Source organism: Hyalella azteca, unplaced genomic scaffold (assembly GCF_000764305.2).
Source record: "Hyalella azteca isolate HAZT.00-mixed unplaced genomic scaffold, Hazt_2.0.2 contig3780, whole genome shotgun sequence".
Taxonomy (NCBI): Eukaryota; Metazoa; Arthropoda; class Malacostraca; order Amphipoda; family Hyalellidae; genus Hyalella; species Hyalella azteca.
This window is the reverse complement of record NW_025934016.1, coordinates 156743-182416: the sequence shown is the minus strand read 5'-3', so window position 1 is coordinate 182416 and position 25674 is coordinate 156743. Positions and strand designations below refer to the sequence as shown.

At 42.4% G+C, this 25674-nt stretch overlaps 2 protein-coding genes across 5 annotated transcripts in view; one reads left to right on the top strand and one right to left on the bottom strand.

The window, feature by feature from the left end:
* On the top strand, nt 1–22231 carry LOC108676550. 3 transcript variants are annotated; one of them, XM_047879766.1, is made up of 17 exons: nt 1–295; nt 725–920; nt 1434–1615; nt 2011–2271; nt 2863–3042; nt 4750–4806; nt 5728–5914; nt 6393–6720; nt 7448–7574; nt 8013–10496; nt 10767–10921; nt 11173–11293; nt 14399–14497; nt 14808–15401; nt 16220–16369; nt 17404–17514; nt 17578–22231. In XM_047879766.1, the coding sequence occupies exons 1-16, from the start codon at nt 236–238 to the stop codon at nt 17509–17511; spliced, it is 5289 nt and encodes a 1762-aa protein (XP_047735722.1). In that variant the 5' UTR covers nt 1–235; the 3' UTR covers nt 17512–17514; nt 17578–22231. The 3 variants fall into 3 exon arrangements, with proteins under 3 accessions (XP_047735722.1, XP_018020126.1, XP_047735721.1); XM_018164637.2 differs by having other exon boundaries at nt 5731–5914; nt 17404–22231; XM_047879765.1 differs by having other exon boundaries at nt 17404–22231.
* Nucleotides 22222–25674, bottom strand: part of LOC108676555 — a 54414-nt gene continuing 50961 nt past the window's right edge. For both annotated transcript variants that reach the window (XM_018164643.2, XM_047879767.1), the window contains exon 15: nt 22222–25417. In XM_018164643.2, coding sequence (XP_018020132.1) covers nt 25260–25417 — 158 coding nt within the window. In that variant the 3' untranslated portion in view covers nt 22222–25259. The remainder of the gene's footprint in view (nt 25418–25674) is intronic.

Here is a 25674-nt window from a genome sequence, read left to right as displayed (position 1 = left end):
TTTACCAGGTTCTCATCTTCAGAATGAAGTTGGGCTAGTTTAGGAATGGGCCCATTCTCTGCAAAAGGCCTTTTTTCCTTCCTTTCCTTTATCAAAAAACGCTTTAAAGTTCTCTTTTGAATGGCATTGTTAAGCTTAAAATTTGTATGAGCCTTTAATTGCATCATCTTAAAATGATAAATAAAACAAATTGGTAATAAATTCTTGGTGAACCAGTCAGGGGATATGACTGACAATGGACGAAGAAGAGCAGAAGGAGCTCATTTTGAAAAATCTGGGAGAAGCAGTTAAAAAGGTACCTGTCATTCCAAACAAATTAACCTTATATTCAAACTTATTTTGTTTATATTCAATCAGGTACCTACTAAGCATCTTATTAGAGATTTTCATTATCATGGAGTATCCTGTTAGGTACTTCTTTATGTTACTTTTATTACATCTCAAAAATTATATTGTAATTTTTCAAGTAAACAGATTTAAAAATACTTTTCATTACCTTTTGATTTTTTATTTATTTTCATGACCTTTAGTGTTTAGTAGAAATTGTACTCTTCCAAACATTAAGTAAATTTATGTAATAATTAAAAATGTGAAAATTTGTTGAATGAAAATAGTTGCACATTTATTAGGTTTTTGTTATCAGTGCAATCATTAACTGCACTTTATCGGAATGCTCAAATAAGATTCTTATTATGAGAACTTGACATAAAACAATTCTGTGCAGGTCTACGGAGAATGGTGCAGTAGGTCAGAGCGAAGTGTTGGCAGGGATTGTGTGTCTGCCGTTGTGTCTGGCGTTGACAGTGCTCTGGCACATGGCCTGAGGCGACCTCTACAGGGTTACTGGCCGCTGCTAACTCCTCTGCTAGACCATGACACTCATGCTCTCCTACTGCAATATCCGTGCCCCCGCAGCCGAGGTGAGATTTTTTGTTTGCCTACTGTTAAAAATGAAATTGCATGGGTTATCAACACAAGCTTTCATCTATGTAAATAAAATCTTGACAACCACTCCCTATGCTAGTGTGTTTATTTATAGTCTTTGTGTACATAATAAGTTCAGGATAGGAACTTGCAAACTATAATAATAATTCAGTATAAACAAATGAGATAAAATTCCATGTGAGGATATTTTTTGAAGGATTATTGTTAGTTTATTTTGTTTATATTCCTGATATTGAATGTTTGCCACAGCAAATTTTTGGCTTCTGTTTGGAGATGTGAGACACTCCATAAAAATGTTACTTTCTGATTGCTATGGAAAAATTTAATTAATTTAGTTTTTGAAAAATTTTTAGATTCTAGTTGTACATGTCCATAGGTTGTAAGAAGAAATAAGATCTTAGGTGTCAATTGGAATGCAATTTTAGCATCATAGTTTCTTTAAGTGTCTTCTGATTAGATTAAATATTTATGGTACCTATTTCATTCAGGCTGGCAGTGGGTGTTGCGTTGTCTGTCTAGAGGAGAGTTAGAAAGTTTGATCAGCGTCGTGTTGAGTCATGCCCACCTACTGCCTCCTTTGTATTGTGGACATGCCCTCCTGCGCGACCCCAGTGCCCAGCTGGTGCTGCCCACGCTGCTGGCCGGCCTAGAGCACGTCAGGCTCAATAAGGTGACTGGGCAAAACTGGGGCTTCTGGTTGAATAAAATTCAATTATTTATTCCAAAATTAGTTGCCAGGCGGGTGATGGATGGTGCTAGAGGTGGCTGATGGATGGTGCTAGAGGTGGCTGATGGATGGTGCTAGAGAGGCCTTCTAATGATGGATACGGTACTATTTATAATTTGATATATGCCAAGAAAAAATTTAAAGAAGCAATACCAAAAGAAGTGTGCTCACAATAGATCAAATTGTACCAATAAAAAGCGGTTTTAATTTATTTTACTGATATGGAAGTGACGCATCAATTGAAAGAAACAACTAATGAAATTATAATAATAATAATAAGGTAGAAACGAGAATAAAGCTTACTAATGCACTCTATGTATGTGCTGTTTTTGCTGTAGGGCACGGAAGAAGAGCTGGAAAAAGTGGTGGAGGAGGTGGAGGATATCGCCCCCAGCGCCGTGGTGAGACAGAAGCCTTCTGAGGGCACGTCTGCCTTGCGCTCCCTGCGGTCCCTGCGTACGTCCCTGCTCAGCGGCCGCGCCGCCAAGTCCAAGCCTGCCAAGGAGAGGAAGACTGAGCCGCCAGACTCCCAGCACGACGAACGCGTCTCGCCTCACTTTGATCTCAATGCTCCTCAGGCGCAGTTCCCTTCACTTGAGGTTAGTTCTTTCGATTGATTAATTCAATTTTGTATCAAAGCAATAACACGATTAATTAATTCAATTTTTTATCAAAGCAATAAGAAAAGATAAGTGAAAGCAATAAGAAAAGATAAATGAAAGCAATAACAAGATGAAGCAATGAGAGTTGTGAGTTTCCTGGAATGAAGTTAAGGTGTCTCTTACACAATGAAATTTATTAGATTTTCTGCGATTATTAAGATTATTAGATTAGATTTTCAATCATTATAAAGATTATTAGATTTTCAGTCATTATTAAAATTATTTTATTGGATTTTCTGCGATTATTAAGATTATTTTATTGGATTTTCAACCATTCTTAAGATTATTTATTAGATTTTCAGCCATTCTTAAGATTATTTTATTAGATTTTCAGCCATTCTTAAGATTATTTATCAGATTTTCAGCCATTATTAAAATTATTTTATTGGAATTTCTGCGATTATTAAGATTATTTATTAGATTATCTGCCATTAATGAGCCTATTATGTTAGATTATTAGCATTGAAGTCGAGTAGCAGAGTTCGCACACAGTCGCGCTTCACAAGACAAACTCCATGCTCTCCCCAGGCGGGTATGAGCGGCGGGGTGTCGGTGGGTAGCGGCGGGGTGTCGGTGTTCCCGCCCCCGCGTGTCACGGGGCCAGCAGCCCTGGAGCCGCCCTTCACCTCCTTGGTGCTCTCCCTGGAGCAGCTCCACGAGCCTCCCATAGACGTGTGTAGGGAGGCTACCGAGGATCTCAATGAGCAGGTAGCCTTCCTAAGGTTCATCTTAGTTATTGTAATTCTGCTGTAATGATCTACTGCAATTCGTTGTTAGTTCTAATTCTATTTTATTGTTCTACTGTAATGTTGTATAAATTCTAATTCTATTTCACTGTTTTGCTGGAATGTCATTCTAATTCTATTTTACTGTTTGACTGGAATGTCATTTTAATTCTATTTTAGTGTTGTATTGGGACGTCATTCTAATTCTAATTAAACTTTAGTGTTATACTGCAATAATAGTTCTTATTTTAATTTTATTTTAGTGTTGTAGTTGAATGCAGCAGGTTCCTTCGAAATAACTTTTCGACGTTGTTTCTACTGTAGTCAAGCGTTTGATGCAATAATGACGACATATTCCTTAATTGTCAATTTGTCACCCCACTGGCCAGGTTCTTATTTGTTAATGAAGCGTTCACTTGAATGGTGTATTTGTGTAATAATTTTAGATGTTGATTGTCTTTCCCTGAATTTATTAAAAGGTTTGCTTAATTCTTTGCTTTAAGCTTGACTTTCATACTTACTGTGATATATATACTTTTTTTTGCATGGATATTAGTGCAATGCTTTCCCAGTTGTATTGAATTTAAAGCGTCTTCTCGACTCAGCCTTACGTGAAACCAATCCTACTATTTTACGTTTGCAATACTAAGTTTTTTTTTATATATTTTGATATACTTTATTTTATTCATTTGTTCATGGGGCTTATTTTACTTGAACATATTTATTTGATTCTACATATTTGTATAATTTTATTTAATGTTTGATAATTTGCGACAAAAACGGTTTGCTTGAATTTTGCTATTTCAAGTTTTCAGTTCGTTCAGCTGTCAAGCGATGAGCCTCACCCAAAGCTAGACTTGCTTTACTAGGATCATTAAATGCGACCAAATAATTGGGAATATAATTTACCATCTAAAATTTTCACTAATTTTTCTCGCGAAAGATGGTGATGAATTTTGATAAAAAATGAGAATTGAAGAATAAATGTTAGACACAAATTCGCTGTAAATGTGAATATTTTCAATCCGGTTTCAATGAACTTGTGTTGTCATTATTTTAGGAATTCAGGAATATTTTTCACCCGAATTAGAATTACTTTTTTCGATACATATTCAGAATTGCATATCTTAACCTTATCAGAAAATTTAGTGATGTAGCAAATCCAAATTGTTATATGAATTCAAACGTCCCAGTTCTTATGAAGTACATTTGCCGTAGACTCGTGTGCATACGAGGCCGTACTATCAAAAATAGTTACGAGTTCGTAAATCCGCCAGCCAATTACAGACGGCGCTTCAAGCTTAACTTACCAATCACATACAAGAAATTCGCCGCTACGTGCACTTAGACCGCTACCTGTACTGGAGAGAGTTTAGAAAGTAAGGCCCCAGATCGACATCGCGTATTATTTAGCAGTTGACGCCACTTTTTTACGATCGGGAAATTGATCTTAGTAATTATTTATTACGATCGTTATTAACTAATAATGATAATTGATCGTTATTATTGATTCGCACTAAAGTAACAGTAACGTATTTATACTTCACAGTGTTTGGTGACTCCAACCAGACTTTTCAGGTACCAAAAAATGGTTCATATTTTAAACTCATTCGCGGTCAAGTCATAATGCTTGTTTTTTAATGCGCCTCGAAGTGGAACGGTAGTTAGTAATTATATTTCAATTCCGCAGGTGTTCGAGGAAGATGATGAGGCTGAGATGACTGTTGAGGTTCATCACTTTGGCAAGGTGATTGGGATTTCTCTTTTTCTTTAGTTTTTTTTTGTTGTTTTCGCTTGAATGACCTCGTTTGACATTATTGTTTTTATTTCCGAGTGTGTGGAATCCTTTAATTACTTGTCTCTAGTTTATACATCCTGCACGGTTAATTTGATTTGTTCACGTTACGTTACTTGCATATTAAATCAGTGGTTAATCAGGGTATGTTTAATCAGAATTAAGGCAGAAAAAGCAATCAGAAGGTGATGCAAGAAATGTTTGGACATAGAACCATCCTGTGTTTCTGTGCTATTGAATGGCATGCTAGGCATCGTGGAGTTAATATTGTTGTGAGCCCACGAGTGTTGAGAAAATACTGGTCTAAGTAATATTTTATTGAGCGTTTGTGTCCGTGTTCGTTGCTCTGCATGTGTCCGTAGCTTTGCCCGTGTTTTCGTTGCTCTGCCCGTGTTCGTTGCTCTGCCCGTGTTCGTTGCTCTGCCCGTGTTCGTTGCTCTGCCCGTGTTCGTTGCTCTGCCCGTGTTCGTTGCTCAGCCACTGCTCTGTCTCTGACCGTGTTCGTAGCTCTGCCACTGCTCTGTCTCTGACCGTGTTCGTTTCTCTGCCACTGCTCTGTCTCTGACCGTGTTCGTTGCTCAGTCATTGCTCTGTCTCTGCTGACCGTGTTCGTTGCTCTGCCACTGTTCTGTCTCTGACCGTGTTCTTTGCTCTGCCACTGTTCTGTCTCTGACCGTGTTCTTTGCTCTGTCTCTGAACATGTTCGTTGCTCTGCCACTGCTTTGTCTCTGACCTTATTCGTTGCTCTGTCATTGCTTTGTCTCTGAACGTGTTCGTAGCTCTGCCCCTGCTGTCTCTGTACGTGTTCATTGCTCTCACTGCTCTGTCTCTGAACGTGTTCGTCACTCAGCCACTCACTGCTCTTGTTTGCAGCAGCGCAAGAAGGCCGAGCGTCATCACGGGTCTCGCGGCGCCTCGCGCGTCGAGGCGCGTGCGTCGTCAGGCGCGATGAAGGACGAGGCCGAGGCGCAGGAGATGAGCCTCGAGGAGGAGCTCAAGGCGGCCACGCAAGGAGGCTTCGTCGAGAACAGACCTCCGACCAACCTGCTCGGGGGTAAAGGTATTGCATATCCTAAGCTGAATTGTCAACAGATAGTAGTTTAGATAGATAGAAGTAGACAGTAGATAGATAGATTCTCAACATCTCTTATCCTACGAAGATGTGAGATTTCCATTCACTTGTAATTTTCTCGAAAAATAACCTTAAGTGTCGCTAGGATTAACGAGGAACAGCGCTTCAATGTTTATTTGGCGTGTGACGCAGTCCTTTGTTCCTTATAACTACACTGCCATATATCACCATAACTGTGCTGCCATGTACCACCATAACTACGCTGCCTTGTATCACCATAACTACGCTGCCATGTCTACCCTTTATGATCACAACGGTCACGTATCACCACAACAATCATGTATCACCACAACTATCATGTATCACCACAACTATCACACATCACCACAACTGTCGTGTATCACTGCAAGTGCCACACATCACCACAACCATCATGTACATACGTATCACCACGATTGTCTGGTAGGTGATGACCTGATCATGGGTATCGTGGGCGACGATAAGCTGGTCAAGGTGCTGCCTGACCCTGCCTGTGGCCACGTCAACGGCCGCCACCCTGGCGAGTGTGACGAGTATTCTGCCGACGAGCTCGACGTGGAGATCGTCGAAGCGTTCCCTTGTTCGTCGGCACGAGGCATCGCCCCTTCGTCATCGCCGGGCAGAGAACACTCACGTCCCAGCAGCAAGAAAAGTGCAGCTATTTCGGCCGACGAAGGCTCATGCAGCAAGAAAAACATAAAACCTTCTCATGATGGTGGCTCTAGCAAGACAAGAAAGGAAAAGGATTCTTCCAAGTGAGTTTCAAGGTTACAAGAGGAAGACTGAGGATTGAACTATAGATAGAACTAAATTCTATTAAGACGACTTGGAATGGCACAGATTGATTTTTAAGCTGTAAAAAATTAGTCTCCTCTTAATTGTTTTTTTTTTAAGCTTTCTTGATGGAATTCTCATCTATTGCTGTACATTCCTAGCCTTTGTCATTACAGAATTTTCCCTGCATTTGTCCATCTTAGCATTCAAGTAGACAAACATGCGTACGTATATATGACAGCCCTGCATAACTCTGTCTTCTAAAATGTATAACATAAATATTATTATTTGCAGATACTTCAGAATTGTATTGGTCTGATTGATTGGTTGATTAACCAATTTGGGCGTGCATTATAACTGTGTGGCAATCGTTTCCTGAAATTCGTCCCGTTGAATTCTCGCATCATCTCTCATGCACCTGTAACATTACAGGCATTAGTCTTAGATTCATTCAAAAGTAAAGTGATAACAAGCTAATCTTTTTAGAGCCGTACTATTAAAAATAGTCACGAGTTCGTAATTTTCTCAGCCAATAACTGACGGCTATTCAAGCTAGACCCACCAATCACAGACGAGAAATCGACCGCTACGAGTAGTCAGTACTTAAGCCATTACGTGCACTTAGGCCGCTACGTGTATATGGGGTATGCATATACGCTCTTGCTGGAGCTGTATATGGTTTGTTTATAATAATACGTTTATGTTCAGGTCATCAGGTCGCGTGAGTCAGCAACAACAGCTCATAGAGGCCAAGCATTTGCTCAAGAGCCTCACGAAGGCGGGAGTGATCGACGTTACACCTGAGCTGAACAAGCTCCTCGATTCTCTCGAGCAGGTCAATATTAATTATTATACTGACCTCTTCATCGTCTTATTTGGTTGCTCTGCTGACAATTTCTAGTGACGATTATTCATACTGTGAGAAGATGTTCATACTGTGAGAAGATGTTCAAATGCTTCTGCATATGTAATTTTATTTGGTTTAGCGTTTGAATGACTAATCTTTCCAGAATGAATTAATTATATTAAATCCATCCACTCGTCCATTTTAAATTATTTTAGTGGGTCAATTATGTACAGTTTCTTGAGTGAGGCTCATCTGAATTGCATCATAGTTACACTAGACAAAGTTGCCTGCAAAATTTCTTGCCGTCCTTATCGTTAAATCCCCCTTTTCTATTCATATGAGCAAACGCCAACCTTTATTAAAAATAAAATGGTAGTAGTTGATATTTTAAATTAAATGTATGTATCGGTATATGGTTTTGTGCAGCGCGAGGCATTGCTGAGTGAGCGGTCGCCTCCCGAAGGGCAGGAAGACCCGGCAGTCACCAGTAGTGCGTCAAGCCTCAAGAAACCTGCATCTACGAAGCCTAAACCTTCTCCTGCAAAAACGGACTTTAAAGACGAGACTTCGAGGCCTGAAGATGTCGAGTTCATCACAGAAAGCAAGCTTGATGGCTACGTGTCCACAAGTTCAGGATCTATGAAGAAAAACTCCAGCACTTTGGTTGAAACCTCGATTGGTGACGACGCGACTGATGAAGAACGAGCGACATCTGCAGAGGTGCTGGAGGAGGCTGATGAGGGCGAGAGTTCTCACGTACCGCTGGACTCTTCTCAGTGTGAGGACAGTCTCAGTGATGAGTTGGTCATGAGTGATGAAGAGGTAGGCGGTGGTGACGGTAGCATCACAGATACTGATGATAATGAAGAGGTGAGTCAGCTCACCACGGACGCTGACCCTAGTGAGAGCAGGCTGGGCAGTTGCAGCGTTAGCAGCGGCAGCAGCGGCACTGACTTGGGTGATTTAGCATTGCGTGCTGGTTTGCTGTGCGCTAGCAACGATGATCTGCATGTTATTGGAGGAGCCTTGTTGCGATCATCTGGAGTTGGTCTGGACACAGACGACACTAGCGATGGATTGCTGAGCGATGGCGAGAGCAGCACAGGAGCTGAGCAAGAGAGCGGAGCGGAAAGTTTACCCGGCATTGTTTTGTCGTCCTACCAGCGCCATCCTTTGCCCCTTGATGAGAGCTTCTGCAGCCTCGGAGACGAGAACCTGGAAGAAGAGGCGCTCACTGAAGGCTGCAGAGGCAAGACGGGTATTGTTGGAGGGGCTGTGTGGGATCAACTCATGGGAGGCCTCCCTGAAGCTGTCATCAGCCAGGACCTTAAGAAGGAAAAGAATCTTAAGGGAAAACCTGCTCATTTAGAAGAAACTGTGGAAGCTCTTATAAATCAAACAGACGGAACACTAATAAATTTCAATCAAACAGACGGAACGCCTGTGAAATCAATTGTACATAGTGAAGTGCCTGATACTGTTGGCCTTGAGAAATCGGAGAGCACCAATACCGTAGAGCTGGGAAACTTCGTGTCTGAAGGCGTAGTATCAGTCACAAATGTGTCAAACGTTGCAACCTCCCAGAAATATGTACGAGATGGCAGTGAAGGCGTGATGACGCAATCGGCACATTCAGCGCTCTCAGAAGCTCCTGGCTCAGACAAAGTTGGTGTCGTTGGTGCGACTATGAGCCGCACGCTGAGCCTGAGCTCATGCGGCAGCAGGTCGGGCGGGTTGGATGGCAGTCGCATGGACGCGCGCTCCGATGGAAAGCTTAGCTCTATCCTGGACTCGAAGATAGATTGCAAGTTGGATAGCACATCTGAGAGCGTCGTAGCTGCTTTAGATGACGCAGCTCGGGAAGCACAGCTCCAGCTCCTCAACTTGCATACCCAGCTGCAGCATTATCGGAAGATGGCGCTACGTCGGAAAACGCGCAAACTCTTGGACTCTAAACTTAATCCTATTTTGAAGAGCTCTATGTTGGAATTTAGCATAGCGCTTACTCTTCCAAAGGCTCTTCCGGTTATGGTGTATCCTCTGAAACATTCGGATGCTCCTGTGCATGACTGCCCTGACTGCGTGGTGCAGCAACAGTGGGAGGATAGTAGTGGGGATTTTATCAGTCTTTCATCCATTACCGTCATTCCTAACGAAGCTACACAGAACGTGTTGAGCTCGACTGTATTCCGACGGCCAGGTGAACGTCTTTATAAGATCTTCATCATGCGTGCTGGACATGCTGCTGGCTTCGCGAACACAGTGCGTGTTGTGCTGTCGAGCCACGCACTCTACGTCATGACCACGTGCCCCGCACCCTCTCTACTGCACGCACTGCCCTACACGCAAGTGCACTCGCTGGTGTTGGGAGCATACAGGGAGTGGGTGGTGGTGCTCAGCAGGGCGGCTGTGGAGTGGGGAAGTGTCGAGGAGAAAACCAGTGTCGGAGGCTGCAATGTTGTGGGCGTGCAGCTTTGTGCCGCTGATCCTTCCCTAGCACTGGACTTCGTTGCAAGTTTTGAGCTTCAAACTCGACGAGCTTTAATGGCCTTACAAGCCAATGAGATAAAATTTTCTAACGAAGGAAAGTTCTTGCCGATAGCAGGACTTGATGACGGCCGTGACTTAGAAAAGTTGGCGTCACGACCCGTGGAAAGTCGTCGTCTCTCCGGTGATGTACAAACCGATCCTCAAGGTCGCGCATACGACACCCGTTCTTTCGGTAGTAAAGCCAGCACGCCACAGGAGTGGTGGCGACCTCCCGTCTGGCGACATGGCGTAGGAGGCCAAAGCGATGACTTCTTGTCAATGTCCGGCAGAATTGAGCGCCAGGTGCCGGCGGTGGTGGACGCTCGGGAGTGGGAACCTATGGTGCTCAGTCAGTGGCTACAGATGCTCCTGCCCACTGAGGTAAGTGTACGTTCTGCCTAACATGCCACTTCCTATTAATGTAAAAGTTTTTATCAAATTTACCGTCAATTAGTCCATATTTTTTCCCCGATTGCCTAACGGCTAAATCATTATGTATATGATTTCATTTATATTTTTAAATATTAAGACGCATAACTTTTTGGCGAGTTTTTTTCTACTACACAAGTTTTCTTATACTACACTTTTTTTGCTATTTTTTACTACACGAGTTTTCATATGCTGCAGTTTTTACTAACGAGTTTATTACAGGCAAGCACCCGGGTAGTGGGGAGCTGGATGGTTGACTGGGATGGTGGGATGCGGCTGGGCCAGAAGGGAGCTCTGGGCCCCACTATGGAAGGACCTCTCATGTTCCGAACTGCCAAGCTCTTCTCTCAGTGGCGCAACGCTCACTTCCTCCTCAAGTAGGAGGCCTTTTTTGACTTGTGCTCTTAGTTATTGTAGGTTAGTCTGTTTTCAGTGACCGAAAAAGTTTTTAAAATATCCGAGCAAGTAACAGGTGTCCTAATCACCCACTCGGTGTCAAACTAACTATACGTCAAGTAAATATATTCAAATATTTTTATTGCTTTTAAATCGTTAAAGCAACTAAATATAAATTTAACTCCATTGTTTTTATATCTTGAATTTACTTAATTCAGTTTTTCGCGTGCAGAGCCGGAGTTCTGTACCAGTTTTGGTGCTCGGGAGATCGCTTGCCGCACACCATGCTGGACGTGACGAGCTGCAGCGCCTGCACCCCCACCACCCAACATAACAAGCCTCATGCGTTCCAGGTACAGCCTGTACCCAACATAACAAGCCTCACGCGTTCCAGGTACAGCCTGTACCCAACATAACAAGCATGTACCCAACACTGTTGGGTACAGCATGTACCCAACACTATGCACGAGTGCAGTTTCGTTTTCCGGCTCGGTTTTTTTCGACCGGTTTTTAGTCTTCGTTCGACCAAGATTCCACGGATTTTTTAAGTAATCGTCTCGACGTTCCACATCAGGTCTTCTAGCTGCTTTTTAGAGGTCTGACACTGCAATTTTACAATCTGTAACGTGAGTTGAATCGGGCTGATATCCATGACACCATTAGCCTACTCGACAATGCAGCTGCTTGGCCTGCGGCCAGCCGCTGCAACCCTCGATCCATCCGTCCGTCAACGAGTCGATTTGCTCGTTCCTACCCCCGCCCCTCGTCTGTCTTATCGCGGATGCCGTTCCGGTCGTAACAGGCGTACTGCCGCCATGTATCGGGTTGCGTGCAACGGTGGTGCGTCTGTGATAATTGGCAATCGGCCGTTGCCACGACGGCAGCCATCTGTGCTAGACTGTGCGTCGGCTGATCCTTCTGCTGCTGAACGTGGACCTGTGTCGGCTCGCAGGCCTCATAACCTGCGCAGCGTCCATGTCGATCGTCACTCCGCGCAGTCGTGTCGCCGGTTAATGTTCGGCAGCCTAAACCTCCGCTCGCTGAACAACAAAGTTGACGAGTTCCTTCGCATCCGCTGCTCGCACTCTTTGGATGTCGTCTTCTTGACCGAGACCTGGCATCAGTGTGGAATTCTAGAGGGATATTAAATTAACCAGTACACATAGCATATTGGAAAGCAGGACCTGAAAGGTTGGAAAGTCCAGGAACTTTCCACTTCCAGTCCATTTTATTATATACATTATACATATCCTATCACTTTTCAACTGTGATTGGTTTATGGGATTGTGATTTTAGCCCCTTCCAGCTTTCCAGCTGTGATTGGTTAATGAAGTTGTAATGTTATCTGCTTTCTAGCTGTGATTTGTTGCTGGGGATGCTTTCAAGCTGTGATTGGTTGATGGGGATGCTTTCCAGCTATGATTGGTTGTGCCCATAAGCCCCGCCCCCAAATATGGTATATATACTACAGTACTGGTTAACTAAATACTTAACTTAAACTCGATCATTACAAACAAAAAGCCTGGAAAAATTTCAAAAATCCATTAAATAAAAGAAAAATAGAGAATATCCATCAAACAAGAGACATTCAAAGAATTTTTTAACAAATCTGAGGTACTATACAACTGAAACAGTTTGTCCACTTTTGATCCTCCTTTTCATTTATAGTCAGTCACCTGGCAGAGCACTGTATCTAAGGAAAGCATTCCACCTTGGGTGGAAAGCTTTTTTAGAAGTGAACCTCCATTTCTAGAATTCCACCCTGCCTGGCATGATGCTGACTCGGTTTCCATCGCGCGTCTTCGGGCTGAAGGACTCCAAGTGGTCGAGCGTGCACGGCCTCGCGCGCAGTTCAACACCCTAGTGACGAATCACTGCGGTCTAGCGACTGTCGCCTGCGGCGTGAATCTGACCAGGCTCGACATCGGCGCCCGACCCACCACCTTTGAGCTGTTGTGTGTCACGGTCGCTTGCGGCTCGTTCGCGTGTGTTGCTGTCGTCATCTATCGTCCCGGATCAGTTGCTGTCGCACGTGATTTTTTTGTTGAATTAAGCTATGTTTTAACTAGACTTGTGACCCTCACCGATCACGTTTTTATCACTGGTGATTTTAATGTTCGACTGGATCGTGCCGACGACCAATGGGCGCGTCAGCTGAACGATCTACTGTCTGCCTTCGGCATGGTCTGTCACGTTACCTTACCAACCCATGACCTCGGCGGGTTGCTGGATGTTGTCATCACGCGTACCGACATTCACTTTCTGCCCGTTGACATCATCGATACTGCAATATCTGACCACCGACTACTCCAGTGGATGGTGCCATGCGTTCGCCCGGCGTTGATGTACAGAGCCGTCACCTGTCACCCGTGGCGCGATCTCGACGGCGATGTTTTGAGCAGGAGACTTCAGTCGTCCCGACTTGGTCGGTCGGAGTTGTCGGTGGACGATCTTGCAAAACTCTACGATATCGAATTGACATCTTTGCTCGACGACCTCATTCCTGCACGAACTGTTCGTGTCCCCCAGCGAGCCTCCGACCCGTGGTTTGACGACGAATGTCGCGCCTCGAAGCGTGGTGTTCGGCTGCTCCAGCNCGTTCCAGGTACAGCCTGTACCCAACATAACAAGCCTCACGCGTTCCAGGTACAGCCTGTACCCAACATAACAAGCCTCACGCGTTCCAGGTACAGCCTGTACCCAACATAACAAGCCTCACGCGTTCCAGGTACAGCCTGTACCCAACATAACAAGCCTCACGCGTTCCAGGTACAGCCTGTACCCAACATAACAAGCCTCACGCGTTCCAGGTACAGCCTGTACCCAACATAACAAGCCTCACGCGTTCCAGGTACAGCCTGTACCCAACATAACAAGCCTCACGCGTTCCAGGTACAGCCTGTACCCAACATAACAAGCCTCACGCGTTCCAGGTACAGCCTGTACCCAACATAACAAGCCTCACGCGTTCCAGGTACAGCCTGTACCCAACATAACAAGCCTCACGCGTTCCAGGTACAGCCTGTACCCAACATAACAAGCCTCACGCGTTCCAGGTACAGCCTGTACCCAACATAACAAGCCTCACGCGTTCCAGGTACAGCCTGTACCCAACATAACAAGCCTCACGCGTTCCAGGTACAGCCTGTACCCAACATAACAAGCCTCATGCGTTCCAGGCCGGCCTATACCCAATACAACAAGCCTCACGCGTTACGAGCAGCGCCCCCAAAAATTACCAAGCTACTGTTCCGTAGAGAGCTTGTTTACTTTGAAGATGACTCCCGCTACACCGAACCCAACTGGCCTACTCTAATATTTTGGCACTGTTCTCTCATTTGCTATTTTACTTCTTCACAATCACAGTGCTTTCTCTCTCCCTTATTATTGTCTGTCATATTAGGCGGTTCTCTCTCAATCATACTCTTACCTAATACAGTTCTCTCTTTCTTGCGCAGGTGATCCAGAGTGACGGTTCCCCGCTGCTGCTGGCCGCTTCTGACGCCGACCAAGCCGCTCGCTGGACTAGCGCCCTCAGCGCCGTGCTCTGCAATGCTGTCAGTCATTTGCTATATCTCATGTCATACTTGATATGTTTTTTAGAAATTATTCTCTCGTCTGAAACTTCTTAGTTATATGTTCTATTCTAGAAATTATGCGATTTTTTTATATCAATCGGCGCCTCGGTTCCAATTTTATGCTTTGCAGCTTTTGACGGTGTGATTATTTGTACGTAAGCTTAATTTATTAGTAACAATGCCTTTATTTCTTGGTCTTGTTCATTCAACTCATCTCACTGACAACGCATACATCCATGTAACGGCCACGACTATAGATGATGAATTTATGTGTTATTTGCTTGCACAGGCTGGTCGCATGAGCACGCGACGTCCTCTGCCGTGCCGTCTGCTGCTTCTGCCTGGCAGTCTCGTGCTGTTGCACCAAAGTGACTTGTTGCTCGCAGTCCCACACGGCACACCACCCCCGCCTCACCCCACACCCTCAGCAGCCTCCTCTGCCTACATGCCCTCCACTGTAGCCCCGGTAGACGCGCGACGTGACAGCCGGAGTTCAGGCGCTGCGCTTCCCACCGCCGTGGGCACCTTAAGACATTCAAGGCACTTGAGTTCGTCTTTATCTTCACTCAACTCCAACAGTTCAGCTGCGCCTAACAAACAAAACCTTAAAGTCAATTCCCCGCTGTCACCTGCTGGAACTACGGCTGCTGGGAACGGGATCGGGTCAGCAGTTACCAGCACTCCAAACCCACCGCGCTCTCTGGCGCTGAGCGCAGCAGGGCAGCAGCTGCCAGGGTACCAACCTGCGGTGGAGGGGCTGGCACAGTGCGCCCCCAGAGTTCCGCTCAATCGAGGCGCTGAGGCTCGTCTCGTCGCTCGTCTTGACTTACGTTCGCTGGCCAGCATCGGCCGCTACAACGAGTGTGGCAACACCACTGTACTGGTGAGACTTGTGAGACTGGTGAGACTGGTGCACCACTGTACTTGTGATACTGATGCTCCACTGTACTGGTGAGACTGGTGCACCACTGTACTGGTGAGACTGGTGCACCACTGTACTGGTGATACTGGTGCACCACTGTCCTGGTGAGACTTGTGAGACTGGTGTACCACTGTACTGGTGAGACTGGTTCACCACTGTACTGGTGATACTGGTGCACCACTGTCCTGGTGAGACTTGTGAGACGTGTACCACTGTACTGGTGAGACTGGTGCACCACTGTACTGGTGAGACTGATGCAGTAACACTACGATGAACAGACTGACGATGTGCACCAGTATAGAAATTTGAAAACTTTAGTTCAAATTATCAATTTTAATACTTTTTCACTAGGGCTTTCATGCAAGGAAAAATGCATTCATCCATCTCAAATATTGAATATTTTGAGAAGTTCAAAGATAAATAATAACCTAATTTGCACATTAGGATAGAGCGGTTTAAGATGGCAAACGGTCATCTCATGGTAATTTTTCATTTGTCTTATATAGCTTTTTAGATAGGAGCTCTCATATCTCATTAGGTTTCCTTTATCTTACTAATTCGTTGTCTGAGGAGAAATATTGAATGGACTGAGTTCCACCACAACACCGCTATTGCCTGAGGCTAAGCCATATGTTTTGAATAAAACTTTTCCTGAATTGAACGTTCAGTGTAATAATTAGCAATATTATCTTTTTTAATCGTGAAATTATTGTTATTTACCTCCATAATTGTGAGCTTCATTGATATTTTAATAACTATACATGCGAACCTGTCCCTAGGAGGTGCACTCGGCGTTCAATGCAGCTTGGCGCCCCGATGAGCTGAAGACGCCGCTCCTCGAGTCAGGAGGCGGGACGTCGGGTGACTGGGCGCTCTACTTTAGGGGCTCGAAGCAGCTCGAGAACTTCCTGACTGTGCTCGCCAGCCAGGTCTGGGGATAGTGCGATGCATTTCCTTCACCTACTCATTTCCCTTCACCTACTCATTTACCTTCATCAATTAATTTCCCTTCACCAACTCATTTGCCTGCTCAAACTCATTCACCTTTGCCAACTCATTTACCTTCGCCAACTCAATTACCTTCACCAACTCATTAACCTTCGCAAACTTGTTTACCTTCGCCAACTCATTTACCTTCGTCCACTCATTTACCTTCGCCAACTCATTTACCTTCGCCAACTCATTTACCTTCGCCAACTCATTTACCTTCGCCAACTCATTTACCTTCGCCAACTCATTTACCTTCACCGACTCATTTACCTTCACCGACTCATTTACCTTCACCAACTCATTTACCTTCACCAACTCATTTACCTTCGCAAACTCATTTACTTTCAACTCAATTCACCAACTCATTCAGCTTCACCACCTTATTTCCCTTTACTTAACTCGTCTGTAAGTGTCCTGACTGTACTACACGACCAGGTGCATTGCGCTGCACACTCCTTCACTTAACTTTTTGTTCTCCTATGGTAACTATTAATTAATCAAGCCTTTAGAAATGAAAAGATTTGAGGTAAAATGCTCGAGGATAAGTAGACAAAGGTTTGACTTCTGACGTATACATGATTTACCAAGCCTTTAGATGAGAAAAACATTCACAACGGTTGATGTATTTGTCGACAAATGATAAACTTGCTGCAATGAACAAATTTTGTTCATGACTACTAAATTTTCAAGTGCGAATACTATTCATGTTTTCTCGAATCAGACACATTATTATTATGATTTTTTTTTGGTGAGCTGTGGTGCAAGGGTTTCTCTCCTCTGCCAAAATTAATCTCGCTGAAAACATAATCAATAGTAATTCAATATCATTAGTAATAGATCAATAGTAATAGATCAATAGTAATTTAGGTACGTCATTCCTATGAGTAATAAAAAGTAATTAATACACGTTATTACTATCAACGTTAATTAATTACTTAATTTTATCACTACTAATGCATGCACGTCACTGCAGGTGGTGGTGTGTGAGCGCGAGCTATGCGACATTAGCGTGCAGCAGCTGCTGCTGGAGGGCGCACAGGCGGCGGCAGGCGCCTGGGCCGCGATGGCCTCACACGGCTGAGTGGTTGGAGTGGCGGCATGCGGCTGAGTGGATGGAGTGGCGGCATGCGGCTGAGTGGATGGAGTGGCGGCATACGGCTGAGTGGATGGAGAGGCGGCATAAGGCTGAGTGGATGGAGAGGCGGCATACGGCTGAGTGGATGGAGAGGCGGCATAAGGCTGAGTGGATGGAGAGGCGGCATACGGCTGAGTGGATGGAGTGGCGTTAGAGGGCTGAGTGGACGTAGTGGCGTCACACGGCTGAGTGGATGGAGTGGCGTTACTAGGCTTAGTGCTCGGAGTGGCTTCTCACGACAGAGTGAGAAGTTACTGAAGAAGAAGAAGTGATCATAGTTTTGAGTGGCTCTGTGCACCAGGCAGCTCTTACTAAATGTTATGTCAGCACAAACCTGTGTTTGCTATTACCAGGTTTTTAGAGCTTCACTTCTTCTGGTTTTGTCTAGCTTCTCACGGCCGTCTATATGCTCCACTGCTCGTTAATATCTAGAAACAAACGTATAATTTAATTGACATATTCTTGTGTCTCCAGTCGATACATGTCAATGCAGTGTAGCTCAGTCACAAGACGGCTCATATCGTTGGTATTTTGTTCCTAAGTTATTAGATGAATATTGTGCCCAGCTTTCAGTAGTAAATAATGCCGCATTTTTGTATTGTTTCGAGCCGTTACAAGCGCTTTACGAATCCTGTTGATATTGTCGGTCTCTGGCTTACTTGGAAAGTCTGTTTAATGATTATAATGATTATCATACACCACTGATGGCATCTTACGCTGTGACGTTTCGATTAGTGAGTGATTGTTATTCCATAAGGTCTGTGACAGTGTTGTATCTATCTTACACAAGCTTTCTCCTCTAGATCTGTGATATTTGTTACTATTATATGCACGAATCTATTAGGCATTAAGTTCTTAGGCGTAAATATTTGTCATCGCTGTACGCTGTGGAGTCTCAAATGCTAGTCTCAGTTTCCAGTGTTTGTAGTCACCTCCGCTGTTTTCAGCAGTCAATTTCGTGTATTGTGATGAAATGTTGCTGCATTAGTTATTATAAGTCAAGTTTTTATGCTTTGGAGTTGTGTTTCCTTTCTGGTAATGGGATGCACTTGAAGCACCTGATAGCTACCGCTAGTGGAAAGAGTAGTGGCTTGAGTGAAATACATAGATCTCTTATATTAAACCTCATCACATTATTCTATCTTGTTCCTTAGTATAAACTACGGTACATTGTTCTATCTTGAGCCGTTACATGAACAAGTGTTCTTACCAGTCTAACAATGATATTGATTTGAGTTTATGGTGTCGGGACTGATTTGTGAAAGCAAATATTATAGAGCCTTTACTTAGTAAAATTTTTAAAGTAGATAATCGCTTTCTTCTGCGTCATGTCTTGTAGATAAGAAAGCTTGCAGCTGTCATACGAAGTTGAGATCTGTCAAGTGTTCTTCACGATGTGGCCTCCTTACTTGCATGAACGGTAATACCAGTCAAAAGCTAGGAGTTTTGTACCATACGTGCCAATCCTTTGGTACCATTTTGTAACGGTGCGGAACCCATGGATTCATTCATCTTTCGTTGAGTGTGCAGTGACTAAGTGGGTACTTGAGAGCTTAGTAAAATGTTGAATGGTGATGGATAGACGCAGCACTGCAAGTGTCTTTGCTCCTGCGGTCTCGAGTTCTGGAGGAGGAATGTCACTAAATGATTGTATACTTATTTAAAAAGGTTGCTCGTCACCAAACAAGAGTAGCCGCATGATGCTAAGATGAGACTAGGAGTTATTACTTTAAAATTAGATTAAAGTGTCACGTGTAGAGTTCCCTAAATAGTTTTACTATTGAGCAGTGGTTCATTCATTTTATTAGTAATAGTTCAGTGGTGGAACGATATCAATAGTCAGCTCGTATTGTGACACGAAATTATAACAGTATTTTAAATTATATTTTATCAACTGCAGATTAATTCTGTATCCTAGATTGTCATTAGCTATTTCTGTCATTGTTTAGCCCGGATCTCACTAGCTATATTGAATTTTGTTCTCAGAAACGTCTTCATTAGTTGTCTTCTTGCAGAAACCTGGTGATTTTATGCTTTGGATTAAACTTGCTGGTGATTTTATAAACAAAATTGTGACGATTTTAGGCTTCGGATTAAAAAATCCATGTCTCGTTCAATTAAAATATTTAAATTATTTAAAACGTCAATATTTTGTCTATACTTCATTTTAAAATTAATAATGTTTCTGTTTGGTATCATAACCTGGGTGAATCGTTACAAAAAAAAAAATAAATGTTATTTCACTGATTGTTGGTTAATTTATGAAGTTTCATGAACTATTATTTGTTTGTGGGTACTTTCTTAAGTTGTCTAGCTAGCTTTAAAAATCACCCTTTTTTCGTCGACTTTCAACTAATAGTCAGTAATATCATGAAGCGCCGACCGCACGAATCGCCTTTCCTTCTGCTCCAGTTGCCCTATAATTGTATGTATTTTTGGTACTGGTTAAATGACCGTGCCGGATACCAATAGCAAGGTTAAATTCTGAGGAGCGGTTAATATATTTTAGATCGATCCTGCCTGGTAACCTGATCAGTTTGAAAATATTAGCAGGATTTTAAAAGGAAACTCTAGTTTTTAGTTTTTACTTTCAAAATGAAACGTGCACATGTTCTTATATTACCTCTAATGGATTATACCATTTGCTGTGTCAACATCGCTCTGTGACTCTTCACAAGAAGCTCCGTGACAAAAATTTGGATTTTTGCGTGAAGCGTTGCCGTTATTCTATGTTATTTATTTCAGTCTCGTATGTTAATGATGATTTAAGCGATTCATTTCCGTTGTCGTACCTGATATGTTTAACGACCTTGTTTCGTCTATATCGTACAATATTTCAATATTGTTAGGTCCAGTCTCGTCCTCGGTTGCAGACTTTTCTACTGCATAATCTGTTGATATGCGCTGCGTGAGCTGAGCTTAGGAATGCTGTGTTACTGAGCGTGCGAATGATGATATCTACTATGATTTTTTTGGGGTTATTAAAGGGTTAGAATATAGTATAGAAAATGCAAGTGATGATTATAGATTAACGAATACTTTTTAACATAAGATAGATTTCATGATGTCAGTTCATTTACTATGCATGTTGCAGTTACCTAAATTATTGACTACAGAAAAATCATTCATCTGCTTTAAATTTGATTTACTAGTGTCTCCTGAGCGAGCTTTTAAATAATAGTATACTTTCTACTTTTACTGCCAAGAGCAGGTGAGCGGTAAGATCTGTTCCATGGTCATCGAGAAGAAACTACTCTCCTTAATCCGAATTTTTACTAAAAATGCAGCTAAAGAGCCTAAAAAATTTCTCAAGCGTATGGAGCTCAAGTTTAAATAACTAGACGAAACAGAGAACTTTTTTTTTTTGTAGTCAATTGTTGCTATATGGCATTAAAGGTGCAGTCGTCTAGTCGTTGGAAACCTAATGGGTATGCGGAGTTCCTTACAGACTTTGTGATGTCAAGCTGCCTGTATTATGGTGTACTGTCTCTCTTTAGCCTGGGAGTTATTAAGTAGCTATAATGTGTCACATATCGTTTATGCATGTGTAATCGTTCATTATATGTACATGATTCTCTTATAATATTATTTAGCTTAACTTGAAAAAACCCTCATAGCGCATATATAAGTAGTCATTTTTCAAGCTCACGATTTTTTTAATATCACGTAGTGATTGGAGGCTGATACTAATTAGAGGGTCCGTTGGATTCTACTGCCCTCAACTGAATTATCCTGTATTGAAAACTTTAAAATTTTATTGGCAATAACGGTTGCGAACTTGCATAATTTCAGCAATTGGAATCACAACGTTCATTTTCCATCATTTGTTATATTTGTATCTTGCGTCTGAAATTGTTTCAGGCGATTTCATGTGTGCTTGTATTTATGCAGCCAAGGCCAGTTTTTGACTTTTTCGTGATTATCGATCCATTGATAATTATAATGTTGCTTAATGAGCTCTGATAGCTTACCAAAATGTTTGTTTATCTATGTTCAAACGCGTTGTTCGAGCCTCGCGTCGGTCAGCTATACAAATTTTTGAGTCTACACTCAGATTAACTCGTCAAACTCGTAACTTATTCTTCCCCCATCCCTCGAAAACTCGTAACTTATTCTTCCCCTATTTGATTTTTATGATCTCCACTGCATAATATAAATAAAAGAAAATATATTTCAAGTTGGAACAAAAAGTTAGAGTTTGTGATATCTACTCGATTCGTGTTGAAATTTCTTCAGACTTTCCATGAAAATAATTATTTTTGTTTCATGCCAATCTAATTCCGTGGAGTCATTCTGATAAACTGGGAGTTAGATTATAATGACATTCATGTATTTTTCATGGTCTTTATAGACTGAGGTTGAATGGCTTTGCAGCAATTTCAACATTCTTTGTTTAAATTTAGTACAGGAAACGAAGAACTGCCCTATTGATTGGTGTGGAGAACAAAAAATTTGGTACGTTAAATGTACGGATGAGAATAACATATTTGTCGGAATTAATTTTCGATATCTCCTGTATCAGTCTTCCGATGCACGATCAATTCTTGCCGCTTTATCAGCTTTCACACAATTCTCCACTTCGCTGCATGTGCTTCGGTATATCGATTCTAAATTTCCAGTGGCTTATTAACGATAAAGGTCAATAAAATTTACCAATCCAACCCTTTTTTGCTGTATTGTTTGCTTGATACTGCGCTACAAGTCGCTCGTCTTCTAACATCACAGAGCATCAGCATTTAAATAAAAAGTAACAAGGGTTATGTACATAAATAAGGATTCTTTCCTGCAACAATTTAGCGACGTCAGGTGATAGATTTTGTAGTCGAGATAACGTACCTGCAGGAGAACTAGACGGCGGTATGTAGAAACTGGCACCGAAGGCAAAATATCTTACGCGCTTGCTAAAAAAAATCGTATGCATTTACTATGCCAATCATCTTGTCGTCTTGGTGCTGAAAGTTCCAAGCTCTTCCTGAAGTCCTACGTGAAGGGAATATCTGCTATTCTAATGGTAAGTGTAACTTTTTTTTAGTACCGCATCAATACATGAAGTGAGCGAGTGATTTCAGAGCGATAAGTAGCCTTCAAGAATTATTCAAAATATGATCAGTAACCATTTGTTTTAACAGAAATTACTGTCGGCATTAGGATTGAACACGAGACGAGGTTACTTCCCGATTTGCCTCTAAACAAATTAGGTTAACCTAGCGGTATTTCACTAGTGAAGCGTGCTCAGGCCAGCAGATTTTACACTGGCATCGCCCGCTCGTCGGTTCAGACACGTGGCTCGTAGGCTGGATTCCCTCTCGATTATTTATTTCGAAACTCATGACCAGAACGAATTTCAGATATTTTGGGCTGACTAAACTCCTGAGATAAATGAAGGGAATACCATCAAAGTTCAGTTACATTTTACTAGACAATGAACCTACCGTGGATACGAATGGACATGAGACAAACCTCGTGAACTCAGTTAGCCAGGTTGAAGTTCTCGCAAATTGCACATGTGACACCTTAAAGATAACTTATATGTACATAAATGCACAAACTACCGAGAAGTCACTCTTGTGACGGAAAGATGCGGCCGAAAGAAGTGTTCTCTTAGAAACATCGGAATCAATTGCTCTTTGAGTAGTTCAAGTATTTGTCATTCCAGTTTTCCATCTTTGTATTTGTCATTCAACTGAACAACAAAGAATCATGCGGATGAAGAGTTTTCTTGTTGGTTCGGCGCATCTTGTTTTCCCTTAAGTAGAAATATGACGGCTAATGAGCGAAGCTTTCTCGAGTTGGGATCATGACGAATAGGAAGGATAATATCCCTAGTGTTTAGAATAGGTGCAGCCATGGAGGCAGGTATGCGAAGGATTCTCTTCCTAATCTTATTTACAAGCAAGCGACGAAACAACGCACGAATCTATAACTTGCTCAATTTCAATTTGTGCACCAGTAGGCTCGGCTAGGTATGGGGCGAGCTTAAACTGAGCCATTTAAACTATCCGTATTCGTCTCAAGCATAGCGCAGCTTTACGAGCAGTAGTAAGAGGACCCTTGGCAACAAGCTATGAGTCGATGCTAAATTATTGATATTAGAAATATTAAGAATTACGTTACAAGCTTATTCTGTTTCAACAACTGCTTAGTTGTGAGCCTTGCATACGTTCGGTACAGAGAAACAGACGGGCAGTAACAGCAATGAAAATTATATGCAGTATTAAAATCGACAATTACCACGGCTTGATTACACTTCGTAGTTTGATCAATGTGCGTTTTCTACAAATTGTTTGATTTATTTCGATTCCGAAGCAGCTCAGTAAGAAGTAGAAATGCCTTCCATGTGCCATTAAAACCGTAGAAAAATATACTCATATCTCAGAGAACTATTTACAACTCATTCCGCAAGTATTTTTACAAGTGTACATCGGTTCATTCCGTATTCGGTAATTAATAAGGTCACCAAAATTCCGTAGTGATCTTATGAAACACTGCAAGTGTCCTACAGCACTTGAAGTAAGTAGTACTCCAGCACCATCTATAATGATGATGCAGCAAGCGACTTGAGATGACTCCATCCTTCTCTCAACACTCCGAATTCAAGTAACAACACATTTTCAGTCGGACAGATTCCCCATCTATGCCAGCTACGTCGGTAGTCCAAAAGCGTCTATATCATAACAAATATCATGGAGTATTTTGATACCTGATCAAAAAAATATATATTAGACAACAGCACTAAAGAAGGCTAAAATTATCATTGGACTTTCCAGTCAACACCGACAAAAGAATGAAAATAACTCTCTGTAAAAGGTCTGTAAAAAGGTGACTCCAATACTGGCAATTTTGCAATTAAAGAAATTCATTACGTGAGCCCTGTCTACTTCGTCGCTTCCAATAGTTGAAAATGTAGTAACTGGAGAAGCCCCTTTAGAAAATGCATAGAACTTACAAAACTTCAACTTAATTAATCCAGAGACGAGATCGAACAACTAGCGAGATACACATCTTCAAACGTATCTTGACAAATAAATAAGAAATGCTTACCATGCCCTCTAAACAAGAGGTTATTAGAAGTACGATCACAGACTACTAACAAATGCAACATCCGCAATGAGCCAATAAAATAAATAAACGCAGTCAGACGGAACAAACTACTGCAAACTTCACCTAAACAACAAAACATTCTGCAATTAGCCTCAGGGCTGCAAGACAGTATCAAATTTTGTTCCGTTCTATTTGCGTGGAAATGAGAGATCAAGGACAGTTGATGAATTTCCGAGAGAAGACGAGCAACAATTCCCAAGTCCCGCGAAAATGATCCTATAAAATATCCACTCAAGACAGAGTTGCTAGTAAGCCCATCAATGCTGAGCTTGGGGATGGATACCTCATTGATCCAAAAAAAGAACATGCGTAAATGAACTTACATGACCACAAATCAGCAATTTTTGTGCAACCACTTATTCAGGTTGCCCTCAGATAACTGCCATACAATAGAGAAACATTCGACGTCGTGAAGTAACTGTGACATAAAAAGCGAAAGAAAATGTTCAAAAATGAAATCGGGCAACAAAAAATAGCCTTTGATTACATGAACTAAGCATTAAACTAACGCATCAAGATTCATCTGACATTTGACTTGTAGTAATTAGATTTTAAAATGAAGATGGCGATGCGCAGGGGGAGGAATTAAACCTCTAGTCGAGGATGAACATGAGAGCCTTCAGTAGGAACTTGCCGAGCTTCCTTAGAGGTCGGCGTCGTTGGTTTCTCTTGAGCAAACTTGGGGTCGCGCACAGCGTCGACTCCACTCCGAAATCATCTTCGTCCATCGACGGCGCTTCTGAACGGCTGCCTGAAATCGTGCACGGAGAATCTATTAACACGAGGAGCCGTACGATCAAAAATATTTACGAGTCCATAACTCTGTCAGCCTATCACTGATGGCTTTTTAAGCCAAATCACAGACAAGAAATCAGCAAAGACTTGGGCCACTACGTGTACCTGAGCGAGTTTAGATACTAATAATTCTTCAGCCTAATACTTCACCTGTGACAGTAAATACAAATTTGAACGTATCAGGCCTCTTATTCTCCTTCTAATTTTTTTATG